Here is a 24023-nt window from a genome sequence, read left to right as displayed (position 1 = left end):
ATACACGCCTGGCGGGAGATTAAGCCAACGGGTCCTGGACTCAAACCGCCATCGGCTACATGGGAGTTCAGCGGCATAGCCATTACACTAACTGCTGGTCTCAAGCCTCCTTTCTCAAGAAGTATTATGGGTGTATCTCAAAGGCTTGCCTCAACAGCTCTCATCCATGGTAGGTGGCATTACTTTCAGGGAAGAGCACTGTCAGCTAAGAAATAGGATGATACTGTTTAGAAGCCGCTGCATAAATACTGTTCCTTAGAGAAATGCAGCAGCCCCCTCCTCTCTGCCACCCAGACAGAAAGCTGTGGCTGGGAACTCTTCATATCTCTGATTGGGTTCTACTTGTTTTCAGGTGTTTTACTGATCTTTAGTGACCAAATCTCTTTCATCCAGGTGCCCAAATTGCTGTCTCTTCTCTGTCCAGAAGAATCACTGGTCCATTCATCCGCCCAGATTGTCAACAAACACTCAGTAAGTGCTAGTTTAGGCATGGTAAGTATTCGAATACTAAGGACATTCGCTCAGGGCATCAAGGCTTTTTCTTGAGAAGATGGATTGATGTCCTCAAGTCCTGAACCTCATTAGCCCCAGGGAAAATCCCACTGGGTTCTGGCAATAAAATCTCACTCAAGGAAACTGCCTGAGCAGCTGCTGACCCTTTAAGAAGTATTTATTGTGGTGCTGGAACTCAGATACAGGAGCTTTCCATTTCAATCTCTGTCCTTTTTCTTACCCAGAGCGCACTCTTCAAGAGAACACATCTGTGCACATCTGTGCATACGAGTACATACGTGGCTTTTCTCGTTTTTGTTTTTTGGCAGGGGAGGGCCCATACTTCAGTATAGGTTCGAGTTGGTCTCAGAGGTATTGTGTGACCTTGTAGTCCTGAGAAATACAGATGATGGTCCCTCTTGCTGAAGTATCTCTATGAAGGATCCCATTAGACTCCAGCTCAAGGGATCTGGGGGGAGTGGTTTGCAGTTTGTTGACATAGGTGGACCTGGTTTTATATTTGCCTTTTGCAGGTTGGAGCAGACAGCCTCATCGGGCCAGATACACGGATTGGAGAGAAGTCGTCCATTATGCATTCAGTCATCGGTTCATCCTGTCTCATCAAAGATAGAGTGACTATTGCCAATTGCCTTCTTATGAATTCAGTCACTGTGGAAGAAGGGTATGTTTCTCCTTAAACCCCTTCATACTTCTAAGAGGCTTTGAGAGCCACTTCAGCCCAGAAAAGGGCTCATCTTAAGAGAGGGGAAGTTGGGACCAGCAGTTAGCATAATGGCTATGTCACTGAACTCCCATGTGGCCGACCGTGGTTCGAGTTCCAGACCCGGTGGCTTAAACTCACGCTGGGTACGTGTGCGTGTGTGCCCAAGATCCCGAGAAGAGAATGGAGGAGAAGGGATTGTGGCGGCGTGGCCATCCCCCCCCCTGGGGGGGGTGGTTTCTCGCTTTCTATCTCTCTGTCTCTATCTTTCTGGCTAGTGCACGTGCCCTATAGCAAAAAAAAAAAAGAAAAAACTCGCCAAAAAAAAAAAGAGAGAGAGAGAGGGGAGGTAATGGTTACATCACTGGATTCTCACATAGTCAACTACAGTTCGATTCCTGGACCCAGCAACTTAAAACTCATGCTGGGCATGTGGGCATGCATGCCCAAAGTCCTGAGAGAAGAATGGAGAAGGGGAAAAAACTCTCTTAAATAAGTAAATAAATAAATAAACTTTTTAAAAAATCCAACAAATAGAAAAGGCAGCTTAGGACAAATTGACTCTGCAGGGAGGGGAAAATACCTTCTTTTCTTTCTTTTTTTTTTTTTTTGGGAGAGGTTTTTGCTATAGGGCGCATGTGCTTGCCAAAAAGACAGAGAGAGACAGAGAGACAGAAAGCGAGAAATTACCCCCTGGGGGGATGGTCACGCCGCAATCCCTTCTCCTCCATTCTCCTCTTGGGATCCTGGGCACGCACACACATGCACCCAGCATGAGTTTAAGCCACCAGGTCCGGGACTCAAACCACAGTCGACTACATGGGAGTCCAGTGACATAGCTATTACACTAACTGATGGTCCCAAAAATACTTTTTAAAACCTGTCATTTCAAGAAACAAAAAAGAACTATAGGAAAAATTTTTTAAGTAATGAAAAGGAATGACTCAATATAATAATGAAAGATGATTTGAAATTTGCCAGAAAGTAGAGCATAAAAGATGAAAGAGATGGAACACATACATGGGCCAGGAGGTGGCGCAGTGGTTAAGGTGCTGGACTCCCACGTGGCTGACGGTGGTTTGAGTCCCAGCTTGCTTTCTCATTTTCCCTTTCTCTCTCTGTTTCTCTCTGGTCAAATTTTTAAAATTAATAATAATAATAACAAAATAAATAATTCTTAAAAAAAAAAAAAAGAGCGATGGAACACAGCAAAGAAAGAGAGCCAGTCCCATAGCACAGTGGTTAAGTGCTGTGTGTAGGAAGCTTGATCCCACATGACTGTCTACGATTCTAATCCCAACCGTGTGGCTTGCAAAGCATACCAGGCATGTATACTTACATGTCCTAAAGCCTGATGGGATAGAGAAATGGAAGAAATGGCTTGCAATATGACCTTACCCCACTGGGGGTGCTTGTCTTTCTCTTTTTGGTCCAACCACCTAGGATGTTCAACATCAGAATAGGAGTGTCATAAAAAGAGAGTTGGGAAGAGACCAGCAGTTAGCATAATGGCTATGTCGCTGGACTCCCACATAGTCGACCGTGGTTCTAGTCCCAGACTTGGTGACTTAAACTCACATTGGGCGCGTGTGCGTGCATGCCCAAGATCCCAAGAGGAGAATGGAGGAGAAGGGATTGTGGCGTGACCATCCCCCTAGGGGGTAATTTCTCGCTTTCTGTCTCTCACTGTCTTTCTGGTGAATGCATACACCCTATAGCAAAAATCTCCCCCCAAAAAAAGGAAAATAATAATAATAAATTCTTCTCTTTTTTTTTTTTTTAGAGGTTTTTGCTATAGGGCGCGTGCGCTCGCCAGACAGAGAGAGACATAGAGACAGAAAGCGAGAAATCACCTCCCAGGGGGGATGGTCACGCCGCAATCCCTTCTCCTCCATTCTCCTCTCGGGATCTTGGGCACGCACGTACACGCGCCCGGCGTGAGTTTTAAGCCACTGGGTCCGGAACGCAAACCACAGTCGACTACGTGGGAGTCCAGCGACATAGCCATTACGCTAACTGCTGGTTCCCAATAATAATAAATTCTTGACGGGCCAGCAGATGGCATGGAAGTTAAGCCAGCAGGATCCCACATGGCCAACTGAGTGGTACAAGTCGTGGACCCAGCAGCTTGAAAAACACACCAGACACATGTGTGCTTGCCTAAAATCCCAAGTGTATAGAGACAGAATATCATGGCCATCCTCTTTTGGGGGGGTGATGTCTTACTTTCTCTCTCTCTCTCTCTCTCTCTGTTTCCAGCAAACACATGTGGCCTATATCAGGAATAAATATTGAGTTGTTAGAAAAGCCATCATACATTTTTTCTGTGTAAAAATGTCTCATGACTTTTCCAACAACCCAATAAATAAATTCATGTCATGTTGAATTTTCAGAACACTGGAGAAAAAACATGCTATAAATTTCAAAAGAGAAAATAATAGGTTATCTCCAACCAATGAGGAACCAGAATGGCTTTAGACTTGTCAGTTGCAACAATAGAAACTAGAAGACAATGAAGTAATGCCTTCAGGGGACCAGCAGGTCATGTGGTGGTTAAGGTACTGGACACTCTCACATGGCCAGTGAGGGTTTGAGTCCCAGACCTTGTGGCTTGCTTTTTCACTTTCTCTTTCTCTCTCTGTCTCTCTGATCAAATTAAAATAAATGAATGAATAAATAAAATTTTGAAAAATAGTAATGCCTTCAAAATTCTGAAGGAAAATTAATTTCAAACTAGAATTCTATAGCCAGGCCACAGTTAATCAAGTGTGGCAATAGAATAGGTTCAGATATAAAAAGTTTCAAAAACTTTACTAGAAGATTCATTCCAGAGGACCAGCAGGTGGCATGGTGGTTAAGGTGCTGGACACTCCCACATGGCTGACCGTGGTTCAAGTCCTGAACCTGGAGGCTTGCTTTCTCACTTTCCTTCTGTGTGTGTGTGTGATCAAATTTTAAAAAGAAATATGAATGAATAAATAGAATAATTATTTTTAAAAAAGATTCATTCCATAAAAATGAAGAATAAACCAAGAAAAGAAGGAAATAGGAGATCTAGGGGTCAGACAGTGGCACAGTGGTAATATAAAGCTCTGCAATGCTGAACCCACTCGGGATGGTCCTGAGTTCACATCCCAGGGGCTCCCTCTATACATTAAGTACACACTCTTGCCTATAATCAGGCTGACTAAAGCCAGGCATGGACCACAGCATATAGACTCCTGTTGGGGGTGCCCACTCCTCTTCATCTCTCTCTTCACTTACGGAAGAAAGAAAGAAATTTAAAAAGACTACAAAGGAAGAAATAAGGGATCCAACTCAGAAAAAAGGCAAAAAAAAAAAAAAAAAAGTGACAGTGAAGGGAGAGAAGGACGACAACTATGAATGAGGCTTAAAGACAGCAGTTAGCCCAGAGTAGAATACAACCAAAGAATTTAGAAGAGACTTAGCCCTGAAGATGAAACTGATAATATTCCAGAACTGGCCCAACTGGTATTGTGTTGTTTAAGGCTACTGGCTCCCACATGACCAACCACATGGTTTGAGTCCTCGACCTAGCAGCTTGAAAAACATGTCATGCACAGGTATATGTGTGTGTGGCCAGAATCCTGGGAAAATAGAGGAGAAGAGACTGTGGTATGACTGTCCCCCCTGGGGGAAGGGTGCTTCTTCACTTTCTCCTTCTCTCTCTCTCTCTCTCCAGTGAGCTCACGTGCCCTATGACAAAAGAAAAAAATAACCTGTTGACATCTTGAAAGGAGTATTAAACAACTGGCTAAAGGTCTGTGGTTAATAATAACACAGAACACTAACAAAAATAAGACAGTTTATTATTATTATTTGCTATAGAGAACATGCATTTGCCAGAGACAGAGAGAGAAAGAAAGTAAGAAAGTACCCCCCAGAGGGAATGGCCACGCCACAATCCCTTCTCCATTTCTCCCTCCTTTCGGGGTTTTGGGCACACACACACAGACACACATGCTTGGCGTGTTTCTCAAGCCACGTGTCTGGAACTCAAACCATGAAGTCAGCCACATGGGATTTAGCCACCTTAACCACCACACCACCTGCTGGCCCCCCAGTGTTCTCTTTCTGAAGAATATCCCTGAGGCCAGACTGTGACATGGTGGTTAAGGGAGTTGGATTCCACATGAGTGACTGAGTGGTTTGAGTCCCAGGCTCAGTGGCTTCAGAAACACAAGGGCATATGCGCATATGTGGCCAGAATCCCAAAAGGAGGGAGAAATGGAGGAGAAGGGATTGTGGTGTTGCCATCCTCCCAGGGAGTGATTTCTTATCTGATCATATCCCTATTCTATTAAACTTTTGGAGGCCCCTCATTACCTTTAGAATAAAGTTGGAAAATCAAAGCTTCTCATGATCTGACTCCAACACTAAGTTCCAGAATCTTAAACTGAGATGAGGCTTTGGAAGTCATCCAGCTCACCTCCTACTGTTTTTTTTTTAGAGAGAGATTTTTGCTAGAGGGCACTTGCACTCTCAGGAAAGACAGAGAGAGACAGAGACAGGGAGACAGCGAGAAATCACACCATCCTGGGTAGGAGGGGATGACTACACCGCAATCCCGTCTCTATTCTCTTAGCATTTTGGGCATGCATGCACACACACACTGTGTGAGTTTTAAGCTGCCAGATCTGACATGAGCCACGGTCAAGTACATGGGAATCCAGCAACATAACTATTACGCCATTTGCTGGTCCCTCAACTCCTACATTTTCACAGATGAATAAATTGTTATCATTTCAGACATTTTTCTTCAATATACCCTGCTACTCTTTGTCCCATTCCAGACTACGTAAGACCAACACGTCTTCACCATTCTCTTGAAAACCAGTACTACATTTACCTTTACCTATAATGTCATCTGGTTCCAGAGTCACTCTGAGGCTTCGTAGCAACTTTTGTTCTTTCTCATCTTACCTCAAACCTTCCAGGGAAGTAAATGCCATAACTTTCCCCACTTGTTCTAATTAGCATCCATTTTCTTCCCTCCTGTGGGTGGGCAGACAAAGGAGCAGCTCCCTAGCGCCATGTGAAAGTCCAGTGTTATCCTAATTGACACGAAATTCAGTGAGGAAAGCATGACTGCCTAAGAAACAGCAGCTTGCTCCTGTGAGAGAAGTTCAGAAAAAAGGCCTAGCATATCCCAGTGTTACTTGCTGTTTTATAGGATACAGAATCTTAGATGACATAGTCAGGTTTCTAGCTGAAGAAATAGTAAAAGATTGAATTGACTGCTGCTGCTACTTTTCCAACTAAAAAGGTTGAAATAAAACTAGATAACCCACACAAGGTTAATAACTAGAAAGGCCATCAGAGATTACCCAATCCTGCAGATTGGCTTCTGTTGATAAGATCAGACATCCTGAATCCCATATGAGCTTTTTCCCATTATTTGAGGTTATTTAGTTTTAATTACTTATGATAAATTTGGGGAAGGTAATTAAATTGCAGTCATGTGAGGCCTGATTATTCTGCTGCTATTACGTCTGGACTGAGTGGCAGAGTAGGAGCATAAATATGTCCAGAAGGGAGTTTCTCATATTTATGGTGCAGTTGCCTCTGCCAGCAGTGGTGGGATGCTAAAGTTTTTTGGATTGTGACTTGGACACCTGCCCAAGGTACTCAGGGCTTGAGGGATATTAATTAGACCACCTTGGGGAAAGTGTAGGCGAGACTATGCAGAGAAAGCTTCTGCTCATTTTTCTCATTTTCTGCCACTTTATATGACAGTTGATATTCACAAATCCAAAGTCTAGTGAAAAAGTCATTGTCAGGGCTTGAATATTAGTCTCCTAGTTCTGAGTAACATGCATTTTCCCAGGCCAAGGCAAATGACCCAAGCAGCAGTCCAAGATAGCACCTCACGTGCAGGTAGGCTAGAGGCCCTATTTTCACCTGGGTTTTCCATACTCTACAGTTAGAAAGTGCAGCCTGCAGTCCTAAACAGAGTATCACTGCTTCTAGTTGTGACTCCAAGTTACCCTTCAGCTCCATGATTGATCACTCTGCCCACTGGGTCCCAAATGAATGTAAAGTGCTCTGTACGGTGACTGAGATGTATTAGACGTTATTCATACGTGGATTCCCTTTCCTCCCTGGAATGAACTAAGGAACATTTGAACTAAATCCAGAAGAAGCATAAGAATTTCGAGGTGCTCTTGCCCACCCCAGGGCTTCCTCATGGTGTTTGCCACAACATGGTATAGTGTAGTATGCCTGGCTACACAGTCACCTTAATGTGACCTCTGTGTTTTTCTCTCATGACTTCCTTGCCACTGAAGCATTATGGTTTTCAGGGTAATTTCTTTTTGCTTAAAATTTGTCTCCATCAAGGAGAAAAGACCAACTCTCCATTAATTTTAACCATCACTGAGCTGCTTCTTAGAGAAAAACAGCTATGCATTAGCATAGCAGAATCCTTAGTGCTAAACTTAAGAGTTAAAACTAAGATACAGAAAACATAATCCTGGCACAGGGGGGCAGTTCTTTTCTTTGACTGTAGAGACTCGCCTCCCCCTCTTAGACATAGAAAATGTTGCTGTGGATTGACAACCTGGAGAGGGCTTATTTGATATGCTCCTATGTGTCCATTCTCTCTAACCAGACACACACATTTCCAGAAAAATTGTTTTATCTTGGAGTTTCTCTTTAGATACATGAAAAGTAGTGTTGGACTGAAATTTTTTCACAGTATGTCATCTTTGCTCATGGAGGTGATTTGTGACCAGAGCAATGATACGGAGGAATAATGGAGGAGAGAAATAGTCAGAAAAGGCTTCACACACAGCAAGCTGTTGTCAGGTGTTCATCTCAAAGCCTTACTGACCAGAAGCCTCCAGAGAGCCCCCGCTTCCCACCAGTCAATCCACTTTTTCCTCTTACATCTATAGACTCTACAGTGGTTATTTATGTGCGTTACACACAAACTATAAGGGAGGTTCCAAAGACCCAAGTCAGACCTGCTAAACATAAGGAAAGCCAGGCTGTCTGTTTCTGTGGAAATCTGACCTCAGTCATTCTAGCCTCTTCCTTCCAGAAATGGTGCCCACTTATTTCCCATATTCCAAAATAGCCATGTAGTAGTCTCTAATTGTGGCCACTTGAGTTCCTGTTGGTAGTTTCTTGTCTGCTGACTGTGCTTGCTTCTTGCCTATCTCCAGAGGATGCATTCTAGGACTTAAGCTGCTGAGCAGGAAGCGTAACCCTACTACCACCTTGAAAAAAGAAATGGGACTTTTCAGTGATGAACTGGTGGTCAATTGCAAGCCAACTCCATCCCAGTAGACTTTCTATCCAAGGCTTTCTACAATTCCTTAGTGCCCATCCTGGTGAATTTTTCCCTAAAGAGTAGTCCCCTAAGTGCTTACTGGATTGCTTTACAAGTTGGGCAGGTTGGAAAGTTCTAGAAGGTCTCTTAAATCTCATCCACAGAGTATATCCTGAATCTGTACCAAAAAGCAAACTAGTGATGTCTCCACCCATCTATTGCCCACTCCACAGAAGAGCTATGGTTTTGACCTTTTACTGCTTTCTGACAGGCTTTAACCTTCTACAGTAGCGATAAAGAAAATTCTGGGATGCTATAAAATGGTAGAATTCATTTTTTGCATTTTATTAAAATTTTGGCATTTGAGAAGAATCTTTTTTTTAAGCTTTGCTATAGGTGTATGCTCTCACTGCAGAGAGACAGAGATAGAGGGAAAGTGAGAAATCACTCCCAAAGGGGGATCACCACCCACAATACCTTCTCTATTCTCCCAGGATTTTAGGCGCACACACACACACACACCCTGTGTGTTTTGAAGCCACCAGGTCCAGAACTTGAACCGTGCAGCTGGCTATGTGAAATTCAGCTACCTTCACTTCTGTGCCATCTGCCAGCCCCTGAATGTGGCTTTAAAATATCTTTTTTCTTTTTCCCTGAATGACTACTGGTTTGACTAACCATAGTCTGTGTTGAGAGCTTTGAGGAAGCCATCATTTCCACAGTTGATTTCTTTTTTTTTTTTTTGGGGGGGAGAGGTTTTTGCTATAGGGCGTGTGCACTCGCCAGACAGACAGAGAGAGACAGAGAGACAGAAAGCAAGAAATCACCCCCCAGGGGGGATGGTCACGCCGCAATCCCTTCTCCTCCATTCTCCTCTCGGGATCTTGGGCATGCACGCACACGCGCCCAGTGTGTTTTAAGCCACCGGGTCCGGGACGCGAACCGCAGTCGACTACGTGGGAGTCCAGCGACATAGCCATTACGCTAACTGCTGGTTCCCATCCACAGTTGATTTCTTAGGAAGAGTCTTGATTTCTGAGCCTCAAAGTAGATATTCCCAGCTGAGAAGCAAAAGTGCTAGGTCAGCCCAGGGACCAGCTCCTGCTTCTACTCACAGACCAAATAAAGAGGTTGTATGAAATTTTGACTTCAAGGCCTAAGGTATCTCTAAAAAACTGAAATTGAACTTTTTGAGAGAGAGAGATTTTTGCTATAGGGCATATGTGCTCACTAGAGACAGAAACCCTCCAGGGAGGATGATCATCCCTCAATCCTTTCTCTTCCATTCTCCTCTCAGGATTTTGGGCACACACACATACACACCTGGCATGAGTTTTAATCCACCAGGTCTGGGACTCAAACTGCAGTTGACTACGTGGGAGTCCAACAATGTAACCATTACACCATCTGCTGGTCCCGAATGTTTTTTAAGAAAGAATTTTGCTATAGAGCATGTGCACTCGCTGGAGAGACAGAAAGTGAGAAATCACCCCCCAAGGGGGATGGCCATGCCTCAATCCCTTCCCCTCCATCCTCCTATTGGGATTTTGGATATGCACCTGGCATGAGTTTTGGGGTTTTTTTGAGAGGTTTTTACTATAGGGTACGTGTGCTCGCCAGAAAGAGAGAGACAGAAAGGGAGACATCTCCCCCCAGGAGGGGATGGCCATGCCACAATCCCTTCTCCTCCATTCCCCTCTCGGGATCTTGGATATGCACACACACATGCCTGGCATGAGTTTAAACCACTGGGTCCAAGACTCGAATCACGGTTGACTACATGGAAGTCCAGCGACATAGCATTTACGCCAACTGCTGGTCCCACACCTGGCATGAATTTTTAAGCCACCGAGTTCGGGACTCAAACTGCAGTCAACTATGTGGGAATCCAACAACATAACAACTACACCATCTGCTGGTCCCTAAAATTGAAATATTTATTAATTTCAGACTTGGAGAAAGATTATGATAAGCATGTTCTAGCTCTGGACTTCTCTAAAGTCAGGTCCTCCCTTGGCCCATCATTCTGTCTTCTAGTGATAACATGAGGCATACAGTCATTAACTGGACTTACCAGATGTTCCTGGTCTAAGCAGAATCTAGAACCCCCAGCCAATAGTGGTGAGGATGGTGAAAAGAGCACTCTGTAACTCGACTACTGACTTCTTTGTTACAGGAGCAACATCCAGGGCAGCGTCATCTGCAACAACGTCGTGATCGAAAAGGGAGCAGACGTCAAGAACTGCTTGATTGGAAGTGGCCAGACAATTGAAGCCAAAGGTAAACCAGAGTTCAAGTTACAATCACAGATGCCATATTTTACCTAGCACACTAGCGCAGATTATGCCCAATGCTGGTGAGGGTGTGAGAAATATGCACATGCATACACTGTGGATAAGAACAAAAATTGATAAAACCATCTTTGGGGAGCAATTGACATTATTGTCAAATTTTAAAAATTTGACAACAATTTTATTTCTAGGAATTCATCATAAAAATAAGCTCATATGTGTATACAGCCTTATCAAAATATTGGAAACTTACCAGTAGGTCTAATGGCCCAGATTGACACCAATACTTTACAATGGCTCTTAGCTCTAAGATTGAAGGATCAGCAATGCAGCAAAGGCTCTGGAAGTAGCTCTGACCTCCTGAAATCATTAATACCTTTAATGACCTGGGGTTTTTGTTTGCTTGTGTGGTTTTGTTTTGTTCTGTTTTTAGTAGTTGCTATAGGGCATGTGCGTTCACCCATGAGAGACAGAGGAAGAGGCCAGTGGGTGGTGTGGTGCTTAAGGTGCTGGACTCTCACATGGCTGACCATAGTTTAATTTCAGACCTAGCGGCTTGCTTTCCTTCTTTCCCTTTCTCTCTCTCTCTGTCTCTTTCTGGTCAAATTAAAAAAATAAATAACAATAACAAATAAAATTAAATAAGTAAATAAGTAAATAATTTTTTTTGGAGAGGTTTTTGCTACAGGGCACGTGCACTCACCAAACAGACAGACAGAGACAGAGAGACAAAAAGCGAGAAATCACCCCCCAGGGGGGATGGCCACGCCACAATCCCTTCTCCTCTATTCTCCTCTTGGGATCTTGGGCATGCACGCACACGTGCCTGGCGTGAGTTTAAGCCACCGGGTCTGGGACTCAAACCGCAGTCGACTACATGGGAGTCCAGCGACATAGCCATTACGCTAACTGCTGGCCCCAGTAAATAATTTTTTTAAGAAAGAGAGAGACAGAGGAAAAATGAGAAAAGCACATCCAGGAGGTTTGGCCACTCTACAGTCCCTTCTTCTCCATTCTCCTCTTAGGATTTTGAACACATACATACACGCCCAGTGTGTTTTTCAATCCACCAGATCCAGAACTCAAACTGCGCAATTGGGTATTGCTGCCTTAACCACCATGCCACCTGCTGGCCCCACCCACTGTCACCTTTTTTTGAGGCTGAGTCAGGGAGAAAGCTAATTCCAAGCCATCACTACAGCCCTCAAGATCTGACCAGAAAAAAAGAGATCTGACCAGAGACTTGAGGGGGAGGGAATTGGCAGAGGGTGAGAAATAGGGAATCAAGAGGGGAGGGTGCAAAATGTATAAGAAACAAGAAATAGAAAATTACTTGTTGTGGGACCAACTGATAGCATAATGACTACATTTCTAGACTCCCACATAGTTGACCATGGTTTGAGTCCCAGACTCGAAGCCTTAAACTCACACCGGGCACGTGTGCATGCGTGCCCAAGATCCTAAGAGGAGGATGGAGGAGAAGAGATTGCGGCATGACCATCCCCCCAGGGGGTGATTTCTTACTTTCTGTCTCCCTGTCTCTCTCTGTCTTTCTGGCGAGCACATGCGGCCTATAGCAAAAACCTCTCACAAAAAAAAAAAGGAAAGAAAAAAAAGAAAGAAAATTATTTGTTGATGATAACATGTATGGTAATATCCTTGATTGAGCCAATATACAATGTATTCTGGATGGAAAGTCTCATTTTGTATATTGTGTTGATGTACAGTGAATGAATGCAAATAAATAAATTAAAAGGGAAAATAAAAAAGATCTGCTACCATGGATGACCTAGACGAACATCAACTCCTCTGGTCCTCACTAGCAGAGTTCAGTAGATGGCAAAGCCCCCAGTTATAGTCTTTCTCACATGGAGGGATTTAAATAAAAAACATTCATCCTAAGAAGTAATACTGGTGGGGGCCGGCAGGTGGCATGATGGTTGGGGTGCTGGACTCCCACATGGCTGACCACAGGGCGAGTCCCCAGCCTAGCGACTTGCTTTCTCAGTTTCCCTTTCTATCTGTCTCTCTCTCTCTGGTCAAATTAAAAAATAATACTAACAAATAAAATAAAAATTATTATTTTTGTAAAAGAAAAGAAGAAGAGGTAATGCTAGATGGGACCGACAGATGGCATAATGGTTGCATCCCTGGACTCTACATGAGCAACTGCGGTTCGAATCCCAGACCTGGTTACTTGAAATTCATGCCAGGTGCATGTGCATGTGTGCTCAAAATCGTAAGAGGAGAGGGGACAGCAGGTGGTGTGGTAGTTAAGGGCGCTGGACTCCCACATTGGGAGTTACTTGACTGCGGTTCGAGTCCTGGACCTAGCAACTTGCTTTCTCCCTTTCTCTCTCTCTCTCTCTTTCTCTCTCTCTTTCTCTTTCTCTAACTCTGTCCCTCTTTAGTCAAATTTAAAATGAATGAATAAATAAATAAATAAAGTTGAATAAAATAATTCTTTGAAAAAAGAAAAAAATCCCAAGAGGAGAATAGAGAAGGGATTGTGGTATTGTCATCCCTCCCTGAGGGGGATTTCTCTCTCTTGCTCTCCAGCAAGCACATACATCTTATAGTAAAAATCTCTCTTTTAAAAAAAAAAAAGAAATAATACTGTCCCCTCTTCAAATTCCAATAATTTTCTTACCATAGAGTCACTGCATCCATCATTGTCCTTTACCCCTGTGCAAAAATAAGATTCCTATAACCCATTGTAGGCCTCTCTGCCCACTTCAAGCACTACCAAGAGAACAAACCATTTTATAGCAACTCTGACTTTTCTCACCCTACCCAAGTACTCAGTGACTGTCACCTGCAAAAATCCTGCCAGCCCAGGTTTGACCTCCTGTTCAAGCAATGGAGAAGCCACAGCCAATAGTCAAAATCTGGAAGATTCTGGGCCTGGCAGAATGGTTACGATAATGGATTCCTACATGGCCAACCACAGTTCGAGTCTTGGACCTGGAAGCTTGCTTTCTCATTCTCCTCTCTCTCTCTCTCTCTCTCTCTCTCTCTCTCTCTCTCTCTCTCTCTCTCTCTCTCTCTCTCTCTCTCTCTCTCTCTCTCTCTCTCTCTCGGGTCATGTTAGAAAGTGCAAATCCTTAGGAAAATCGCAAGTATAGGGTACAAAGGAGAAACAAAGGGTGCAGCAAGAAACAAAGCTAGAAAGGTAGACAAAACGAGAGACATATCTAAAATCTCAACATTTCTTCACTCAGAAACCTCTTTTCTAGAGGCTCCCAGCTGTAGCAGGAAGAGACAAACATCCTCCCTATCAAACTTGGTCCCATCATCAAGAATCTTCATTTTGTTTTACCAAAGCCTTCCCAACCTGAAGTAGAGTCTCAGGATAGCCAGATTTTCAGGCTCATCTATCAGGGTCACAGTCAAGCCTCCAAATGTAAACAAGAAAAAGGTTGGACCTTTATAGGCCTTGGGAAGTTTGCCCAGAAAAACTCAATGTTCAGCCAGCTAGTCAGCCTTTTCTGTCTGAACCAGCAGAAGGCTGGAAAACTCTCTTGTCCCCTGCATCTGCCTCATAGCTCCAGGCAAGAAGCAGACAACATGGAGAGCATGCTTCTGGCTCCCCCTGCCCTCTCCAGGCCATTGGTTCACAGCCTCTTTTTTATAGCTCTTTTTTCTTGACAGCTCTCCATAGATCTTCTCACCTTTCACCCCAGCATTGGCCAGCTTCGGGGGCACTCACCTAACTGTATTGAGAGCTGTCACCCCAGCTTACAGTCTTGCTCAGAACATTCATGTGCTAGTGACTATGTTAGACACTACAAGTATAACCATAACAACAGTCTCTTCCCTGTCCTCAATTTTCTTTTTTTTTTTTTTCAGAATTATTTCATTTATTTTAATTTGACCAGAGAGGACAGCGTGAGAGAGAGAGAGAGCGAGCCACTGGGTCCAGGATTCAAATTGCAGTCGGTCATATGGGAGTCCAGTGCCCTTAACCACCATCCCACCTACAGGCCCCACCTCAAGGTTCTTATAGTGACATAGGGGAGATATCATAATGATGTAGAGATAGAAATATATGTATATTAGAGGGACCAGCAGGTGGTGTAATGGTTACATCACTGGATTCTCACCATAGTCAACCACGGTTCTAGTCCCAGACCTGGTGGCTTAAAATTCATGCCAGGCGCACATGTGTGTGTGCATGCCCAAAATCCCAAGAGAATGGAAGAGAAGGGATTGAGGCTTGGCCATCCCCCCGCCCCCCGAGGGGGATGATTTCTCACTTTTTTGTCTGTTTCTTTCTGTCTCTCCAACAAGTGTACACACCTTGTAGCAAAAGTCTCTTAAAAAAAAAGAAATATATATGTATTAGATACAGTGGTTTCACAAAGCAGGAAGTGGACAGTTCAGAAGGTAATTCATCACCCTGTAGAGGTGCTAGATTAGGGCATTTAAGGTGAGAAAGTAAGAGTACACTGCAGAGCAATGAAGAGAAAAACACTATTGATAACAGGTGCCGAAGTTTCAGCTTGTTGGTATAAATGGAGAATGGCAAGAGATAACTCTGGAATTGAGCAAGGATCAGGTCATGTAGGGCCTTATGGGTTTGGATTTAACCGCTATTTATTGAGCACTCACATATCCTTTACCTTTCTTTCTTTTTTTTTTTTTTTTGGAGAGGTTTTTGCTATAGGGCACATGCGCTCGCCAGAAAGACAGAGAGAGACAGAAACAGAAAGCGAGAAATCACCCCCCAGAGGGGATGGCCATGCCGCAATCCCTTCTCCTCCATTCTCTCGGGATCTTGGGCACGCATGCATACGCACCCAGCGTGAGTTTAAGCAACCGGGTCCGGGACTTGAACCGCGGTCAACTACATGGGAGTCCAATGACATAGCCATTATGCTAACTGCTGGTCCCACTCATCCTTTAACTTTTTGAATTCTCACAACAGCCCTGCACAATAACTGTTGGTATTTTCATTGTAAATATCACTCTTCTTTCAATATCTACATTTATCCTTTCAGTCTCATTTCTTCTCACTCTCCCTCAGTCCCTGTCCTCTGACCACACCATGGTATTTCATGTTTCTTTTTCTCATGTCTCTATGTCTTTGCTCATTCTGTTCTAACAGCTGGGAATGCCTTCCCTTTAATCACTGCCTGGAAAAACCCTCTTCATCCTCTAAGACTCGAATTCTTCTATGTAAAGCCTCCCTGAAACCAGCATTATGGAGACAGTCCCATCCTCCTGTGCTGGAAGATACTATCTCTCTCATAACCTCTTTGGCGTGTTATTTTCCCAAGAGCAAAGCCATAATAGGAGAGGAATAAATGTTTGTGAACACAAAATTAGAAGCAGTTGGGTTTTAAATGGCATCTTTTGCTGCCAATTCTCAGAAAACCTTTTCTTTTTCTTTTGCAGCTAAGCGAGTGAACGAGGTGATCGTGGGGAGTGACCAGCTCATGGAAATCTGAGTTCTGAGCAAGTCAGACTTCTTCCTTTTGCCCCCCGAAGCTACAGATGTTGGCTGGCCCACCTGTTTGACTCTGTATTTATTTCCCAATAAAGAAGGGCTTCTAAAGACATATTGGAGACTTGTGTAGCAGTCCCAAGCTCTGCATCCTGTGGGCTCCAGGTATACACAACATGTGTTTGTGGGGTCAAGACCGTCTAGAGCAAGGACGGACCAGCCAGTTTATAAAGTTTATCCCACCCAAAAGTACTTCAGTCCCTGGCCCTAGTCAGACTTTCAAGACCCATAGGCCCCGCTGCTGGAGGTGCCATCCCTGAGCATCCCCAGGACTTAGCCTTCTCTGTTCCCATACCTGCCACAGATTCCCAGCTCCTGCTACCACCTCACCTTCGACACGACCCTCCACCCCCACTATTTACTCTCTGTTCTCCCCACCTCCAGCCACTTTCTCCAGTGCAAATGCCTTCAATCTTCTACTGGAATTTTGGGCACACACGCACATGCACCTGGTGTGATTATTTTTCTTTTTTTTTTTTAAAGAATTATTTAATATTATTTATTCATTCCTTTATTTTAATTTGACCAGAGAAAGACACAGAGAGAGAGAGAGAGAGGGAAAATGAGAAAGCAAGCCACCGGGTCCAGATATTAAACCATGGTCAGCCATGTGGAAGTGTCCAGCACCTTAACCACCATGCCACCTGCTGGTCCCCTCACTCATTTATTTTAATTTGATGAAAGAGAGAGAGAGAAAGGAAGAAAAAAAGCCACTAGGTCCAAGACTTGAACCGTGGGAATGATTTGAACTACCATACCACCTGTTGGCCCCAAGACTCTTTAAAAAAAAATTATTTATCTAATTTTATTTGTTATTTATTTTTCAGTTTGACCAGAGAGAGAAAAAGGGAAAATAAGAAAGCAAGCCACCAGGTCTGGGACTCAAATCACAGTTGACCATGTGGGAGTCCAGTACCTTAACCACCATGCCACCTGCCTGCCCTCCCCTGGAGACTTAAAGCAAGCAGGAGGCGGACCCTGCCAAGCCAACAAGCTTATCCCCACAAATTTCGGTGAAAGCAAGAGTCTGAAGAGCCATAACCTAAGACCATGGTCTGAACCAAGCCACACTCCCCCGCCTCCCCTCAGTCAGGTCTGTCCCACCTGGTAAGGAAGAACCAGGAAACTATCAGGGTTTAAACTTCTTTCTGACCCTTCTCCATCTATACGCCTTTATTTCCTAATTATACAGACTCTTTTACTTCAAATAATTGAAGAATGAGATTTCCTTATTCACAGACCTTCTAGAGTCCTCTCGGCCTTCCCTCCACCACCCCTGCTCCCGTACACAGGGACAGCCTGCTCTTGTCTCTCCCTCTGCCGTTTTTACAACCTGCAGGTGTTCAGTGGAAGATAAAAGTGGCTCCTGGGGTGAGATTTCACCTCCTAGAATTATCAAAGTAAAGGTTTCTCTTGATGTCCTCACTGTGGGTGGCAGTAATTATAAAGAATAATTTGGAATGCTGGTTTTTGCATTGCTTCAAAAATCTCAGGGCCCTCAAGTTCACTTGAGTAATCTCACCTGATCTTAGCATTGTATACTCATTGAACTTGAGAGAGACTAGTTGAGTCTTCCTAGCCTGGAGGAATCTCTGCCTCCACCAGCCTTCTTAGGAGCCCTGGTGCTCCACATTCTTCCCACTGGTCAGGACAAGGTTCTCTGAACATTTGTTCCAGTCAGGCCGGAGCTGAAATGGTCCAGTTAAACTGGTTGAAACCAATATGTCCAAAGGGGAAGTGGCAATAAAGAGCCCAAGATATGGTCCCCTTTTGGAACTAAAATGAAATTTGTGAGGCCTGGACTGTGCTGGTGACAGAGTCCTGACCTGCGTGGAAGAGACATGGCCTCTGTAATATTTTCTGGTTTTGGCCAAATCATTACCACCTCTCCTCTGACCCTAAGTTTCCACATCTGCCAAATGAGAAAGTTAGACTAGGTGACCTTTTCTTTTTTTTTAAGAATTATTTATTGGGACCAGCAGTTAGCATAATGGCTATGTCACTGGACTCCCATGTAGTCAACCGCAGTTCAAGTCTTAGACCCAGTGGCATAAACCCATACCAAGTGCGTGTATGTGCGTGCCCAAGGGCCCGATAAGAGAATGGAGAAGGGATTGCAGCGTGGCCATCCCTCCTGGGGGGTGATTTCCCACTTTCTGTCTCTCTGTCTCTCTGTCTTTCTGGTGACCGTATGTACCCTATAGGAAAAAAAAACTCTCAAAAAATTATTTATTTAACTTTATTCATTTATTTTAATTTGACTAGAGAAAGACAGACACACAGAGAGAAGGAAAGTGAGAAAGCAAGCCACTCAGTCCAGGACCTGAACCATGGTCAGTCATATGGGAATGTCCAGCACCTTAACTACCACACCACCTGCTGACCCTGGTGACTTTGCATATTTAAAGAGATTTTTTTTGCTACTGAGTATGTGCACTCACCAGAAAGACAGAGAGACAGAAAGCCAGAAATCACCCCCAGAGAATGACCATGCCAGAATCCCTTCTCCTTCATTCTCCTTTCAGGATTTTGGGCACACACTTATACAAAGTGGTGTGAGTTCAAGCCACCAGATCTGGGACTCCAACCACAGTTGACCATGTAGGAATCCAGCACCTTAACCTGCTGGCCCCAACTGGGTGACTTTTAAAGCCCCTTCTGAGAAAGTCGTCTTTCTCAGAGCTTTCTAGCCCTTAGGACCTGGGTGGTCTAGAGGCCAGAATACTGCTCCTTGACCACAGAAAGGGGATGGAGCCAGTAGGTATGGAGGGAAAATTGGGTGGAGGAGAGGGCATTGGTTAAAATGTCCCAGCCCCTGGTGTACCCCTTGCCCTTCCCCACTGAGCTCTTAGAACCCTCAACAGTGAAACAGAGGAAAAACCTCTCTTCTGCCTTCCCCTTACATAAGCCCATCAAGCAGGCCTACAGCAAGGCAAGGCTGGAGCAGGAGAGAATGAAAAAGATAGGGGTTCCCCAAAGGAGGGCCTTGCCCAATCTAAGTCCCAGCTAGGAGCAGTCCCCACCTCAAGATACTGCTGCTGTTGTCTCTAACAACTCCAGGACTGGCTGGGTGCCCAAGATGCTTTGATTTTTCTTCTCTTTGTTTTATTTGTGTGCCAGAAGGCAGGAACAGTTTTTGTTTCCTTTTGGTAGCAGCTACAAAGAGGCTGAGTGTGTCTGAAATAGAGTGAGCAACTAAATGTCCACTGGCCGCCACTTCATGAGACAGAAGGCAGAGAACTGATAGGGCCGACCCTGCCCCTCCCAGTGTTGGGTCATGAGCAGTGGATGAAAAGAGAAGAAAAGGGGCCTCCATACCAAATAAAGAAGACTCAGGAGAGTGCTGAGAAAGGTTCTGGGAACTTGCTAGGTCAGACAAAATTTGATGGCTAACACTGCACAAACCCACTCCCTGGTAACACCTCACCCCTGCCTGCTGGCAAGTTTCCTAAGCCTGTGAGGGGACTTACTGCCAAGATTGCCCTCTGAGCTTTCTCCCAAAGCCCAAGGCCAAACTCCTCTGTCCTTCACTACATTACTGTTCACATCCCACTCCCATCCTCAATGGAGAGGGAGAAAAAATATGTTTAGCCATAGCCCTGAGATCAGTGTAGCGGCCTGCACAGCCTAGTGTAGCAGCTGTGTCCCGGAGGGTTGCCAGAGCAACACTTTCTTTATCCACAGCCACCCCTACCTCAAAGGAGGTATATAAGCCAGGCCTTTGTATGCTGCTTTCTAAATAGTTAAGTGTGTCTGAGAAAGGGGGAGAGGGTGTGGGAAGGACCACCCAGACAGAAGGTTCGGGAAGCTCAGCTTTGATGAAGCTGACTGGGAAGGAAAGAGGCCAGGCAGGAGAACTCATTCTGTGGAGGCCAGGATGCCCTGTCCTCGGCCTAAGCTGTCAGCCACCACCCAGGAGGAGTGTACGCATAAATGGACAGATGCTACTTCTGTTTTTAGCCTCTCTCCTTCCCCCATACTCAAAGTGAAGGGCTGTCCTCTGTTCTCTGATTGAAGCCTCTAGCACCAAAGGACTGGGTAGGTGCTATTGGCCTAAAACTGCCTGCATTCCCAGGTTTGGCCCCTAAATATGAGGAGCTGGATTAGGAGCTGTCCAGGGCCCCTGCTTCTCTCCTTCACATCTCAGGGCCATTGATTCTGTCTGACCCAGATCATGGAAGTTAGCGATAAGCGTGGTGAGTGAAAAGCCAGGGAAAAAGCCTGCCCAAGCCCTTCCGCTAACTCCCACATGGACACTTCTCTGAAGTCACTCACTCTGGTCACTTTCCCCAGTACTGTTGTGTGAGTGTGCTGCTGCCCTGTTCCTCAGCTATATGGATCATCACATGAATCCGTAAGTCAGTGTCAGAGACACGCCTCGCCCTAGATCTCACAGTCAGTCATTGAAAGATCTAGACCTTGAACTATGTCTTAGATTCTGTCATCTTCCCACCTCTCATCCACTTCCTCTCACTTCTAGAAACCTCCATGAGTGGGGCCAGTGATGAAGCTGGCTGCTTGCAGAGAAGAGGAACCTCTTTGTCCCCTCTTATTACTTGGGGTCTGTGGCTTTAGCACTGGCTGAGCTCAGCTGCACTCGGGAAATCATTTTGTTGGGAAAAAGAAAGGTCATTTGGAGGTTTGGAGCAGCCAGCTGGCATTAGGCCCTAGGCTGGAAAGTCTAGAACTGCAAACCCATTTCTCACCCTTGTCTTTGGACTACAACGAAGAGGTTTTTCTCAGTGGGTAGGCCCTGCCTTGGAAATATCCGTGGAAATGCTGGATTCTGCTGCTATTGTTAGCAGTAATGGGCCTCTGGTACAAGGGCCAGCTCTATTTCTCCATGGACTATACGTCTTAGTCTAATAAGGAAAATCTAAAGAGTTACTTAAAGCAAAGCAGCTCTACTTCTAGCCTTGCTGACACTGGTGTTGATAGGCCTTTCTCTGTCATTAGCTATAGCCCCAAGAGCAAGTGAGGAGCTCACACAGCACACTGTAGAGGTCATTTCTGTTTCCAGAGATTTTCTGGGGGTACACTTTATCCATGGTGAAGATAAAATGCCTCCTCTATGACGGGGAGAAAGCACTGTGCACGTAAGCAGCTTTATATGTGCAGGTGCTACTTGGCTAACAGTGTCCTACACATACTAGTTATCTACAGGCATCTCACTGGATTTATGGACCAATGGAAGTGGCAAACCTATTAGGTGTTCACCTCCTCGAACTAAAGTTTCCCTTTTTGCAGGACTGAGGCTGTGGCAATGATGTTAATCACATACATTTCCAAAAAGAGTTTGGCAATATGGAGCAAGAGCCATAAAAACGTTCATACTTTTTGACCCAAACAACCTCACTTCTGGGAATCTGTCCTAAGCATATTCTCCAAATGACTGATACAAACACTATGTAGTAGCATGAAATATTTATGATGTAATGATAAACAAAAAGGTCTGGAAGAATTGACCAAGAAATTGGTCAGAGATTATAATAGCTCTTAGAATAGTGGGTTTATTGGGGCTGGCAGGTGGCTTGGTGGTTAAGGGTGCTGGACTCCCATGTGGCTGACTACAGTTCAAGTCCTGGACCTGGCAGCTTGCTCTCTCTCTCTCTCTCTCTCTCTCTCTATCCCTCTCTGGTCAAATTGAAATAAATGAATGAATGAATAAATAAGGTTAAATAAAATAATTTTTTAAAAAAGAATAGTGGGTTTATTAGAGATTGCGTTTTCTCTTTCCCAGCCTTACTATATTGGAATACTGGTTTTGCCTATTTCACCACTCGTTGAGGAACCCAGCAGAAACAGCATCCTCAGATGGATAGTCGAAAGTCCATAGAGGAACTATTTCCTCTTTTCTTCCATGTTACCCATCCTTTACACCCTTGCTTCTACAACTCTTAATGACTCACTCAGCAATTATTGAGTACCTTATTGTCAAGTGAGGAAGGCAGATGTTCAAGTATATAAATTGTATCAGAAATGCAGAAATACCTATATAAATAGAGTATGATAAGGAGCACAAAGAAAAATGTAATTATTGGAGCTAGCGGGGTAGGTGGCTGGATCCTAACATGGCTAACTGCAGTAAAGAGTCCCAGACCCAGTGGCTTGAAACATGCCTGGCGTGTGTGTGCATGCCCAAAAATCCCAAGAAGAGAATGGAGGAGAAGGGATTGCAGTGTTGCCATCCTCCCTGAAGGGTACTTTATCTATCTCTCTCACAAGCACATGCACCTTATAGCAAAACTTTTAAAAAAAGTGATTATTTGCCAAGAGGAAGGTGTGAATCGAGGAGGGCTTCAAGGAGGGGATGATTAGGGCCAGCAGTGGTGTGGTGGTTGAGGTGCTGGTGCTGGACTCCCACATGGCTGCAGTTCAAATCCTGGACCTTGGTAGCTTGCTTTCTCACTTTTCCTTTCTCTGTCTCTCTGGTCAAATTAAAAAATAATAAATTAAATAATTCTTTTTTATTTTTTTTGGAGAGAGATTTTTGCTATAGGCTGCGTGCACTCTCAAGAGAGACAGAAAGCAAGAAATCACCCTCCTGGGGGATGGCCATGTGGCAATCCCTTCTCCAGTCTCCTCTCAGGATTGGGGGCACACATGCACACATGCCCAGCTCCAAATTTTAAGCCACCTGGTCCAAAACTCTAAGTGCAGTCCACTTCATGGGAGTCCAGCGACATAACCATTATCCCATCTACTGATCCCAAAATTAAATAAATAATTATTTTAAAACAAACAAAGAGAGGGTGATTGATCCAAGTTCAGTTTCCAAGATTGTCAAGATGAAGACCACAACACCTACAAAGACCGGAACACACAGGACAGTGGGGTGTGTTTAGGGGATTGTACCTGTGCGCACCGGCTGGAAGGAACACTGGTGGGTGTGAGGGAAGGAAGGGTGAGAAGGCCGTAACTTAGTCCCGTGCTCCAAGTGGAACGGGTGTTTGAACTATGATCAGGTTTGTATTTTAGAGAGATGGCTCTGGAGTGCACAGTTGTCTAGTGGTTAGGGAGCCGGATCCCACATGACCTGTCTTGGTTCCAATCCAGCCTCAGCGGCTTGAAAAACTGTCAGTTGCTTGTGCATGCTGAAAAATCCCAGCAGGATGGAGAAATAGGGGATTGCGGTGTGACCACTCCCTGTCGGGAGTTCTCTGCCTCTAAGGAGCGCACTCGCCTTCTTACAATGAAAAAAAAGATGACTGGCCTCCGTGGAATGAGAAGACTAAAGAGGGCAAAATCGAGGGAGGGAAGAGTGAAAAAGGTTTTGGGTTTAGGCTGGGTGGGAGGAAAGTATGGCCTAAGGGGCCAGTGGACGCCCTTCTCAGTATCCGTCTGTGCTCACTTACACTTGGCCAGCACCGAAGGGGCTCCGGGACTGCTCCGCTAGGGCCGCGCGGGCGGGCTGGCGGCTAGCGGCGCTAGGGTGGCCCTGCCTGGGTGGTCGGCCCCGCCCCTGCGGCGCCGTTACCTAGCAGCGGATCCGGCCGCGCGGCTCGGGGGAATTTGCCTGCCCCTCAGCCAATGGGAGGGCGTTCCCCGCGTCCGCTCGCTTTTTCTGGGGCTCCCTCCTCCTCCGCACCGCAGTCGCCACCTGGAAACACGCTGTGCGCCTCAGGCCGGCTGTTTTGCCGGCGCTCGGGACCTGGTCCCGCCGCCGCGGTCCGTGGCCCACCGCGCACCCAGCAGGCCACTCTAAGGGCCGCCGGCCCT

The 24023-nt window shown here is 45.1% G+C and overlaps 1 protein-coding gene across 2 annotated transcripts in view; it reads left to right on the top strand.

Moving 5' to 3' along the window:
• The window catches only part of EIF2B3 (eukaryotic translation initiation factor 2B subunit gamma), a 116688-nt gene extending 100329 nt beyond the window's left edge, over nucleotides 1–16359 (top strand). For both annotated transcript variants that reach the window (XM_006153803.2, XM_006153802.2), the window contains 4 exons: nucleotides 394–471; nucleotides 1026–1174; nucleotides 10684–10787; nucleotides 16196–16359. In XM_006153803.2, coding sequence (XP_006153865.1) covers nucleotides 394–471; nucleotides 1026–1174; nucleotides 10684–10787; nucleotides 16196–16248 — 384 coding nt within the window. In that variant the 3' untranslated portion in view covers nucleotides 16249–16359. The remainder of the gene's footprint in view (nucleotides 1–393; nucleotides 472–1025; nucleotides 1175–10683; nucleotides 10788–16195) is intronic.
• Nucleotides 16360–24023: the final 7664 nt, after the last annotated feature.

This window comes from Tupaia chinensis, unplaced genomic scaffold (genome assembly GCF_000334495.1).
Source record: "Tupaia chinensis unplaced genomic scaffold, TupChi_1.0 Scaffold000387_1, whole genome shotgun sequence".
Taxonomy (NCBI): domain Eukaryota; kingdom Metazoa; phylum Chordata; class Mammalia; order Scandentia; family Tupaiidae; genus Tupaia; species Tupaia belangeri.
The sequence above is the reverse complement of the archived record's forward strand: the minus strand, read 5'-3'. Positions and strand labels throughout refer to the sequence as shown.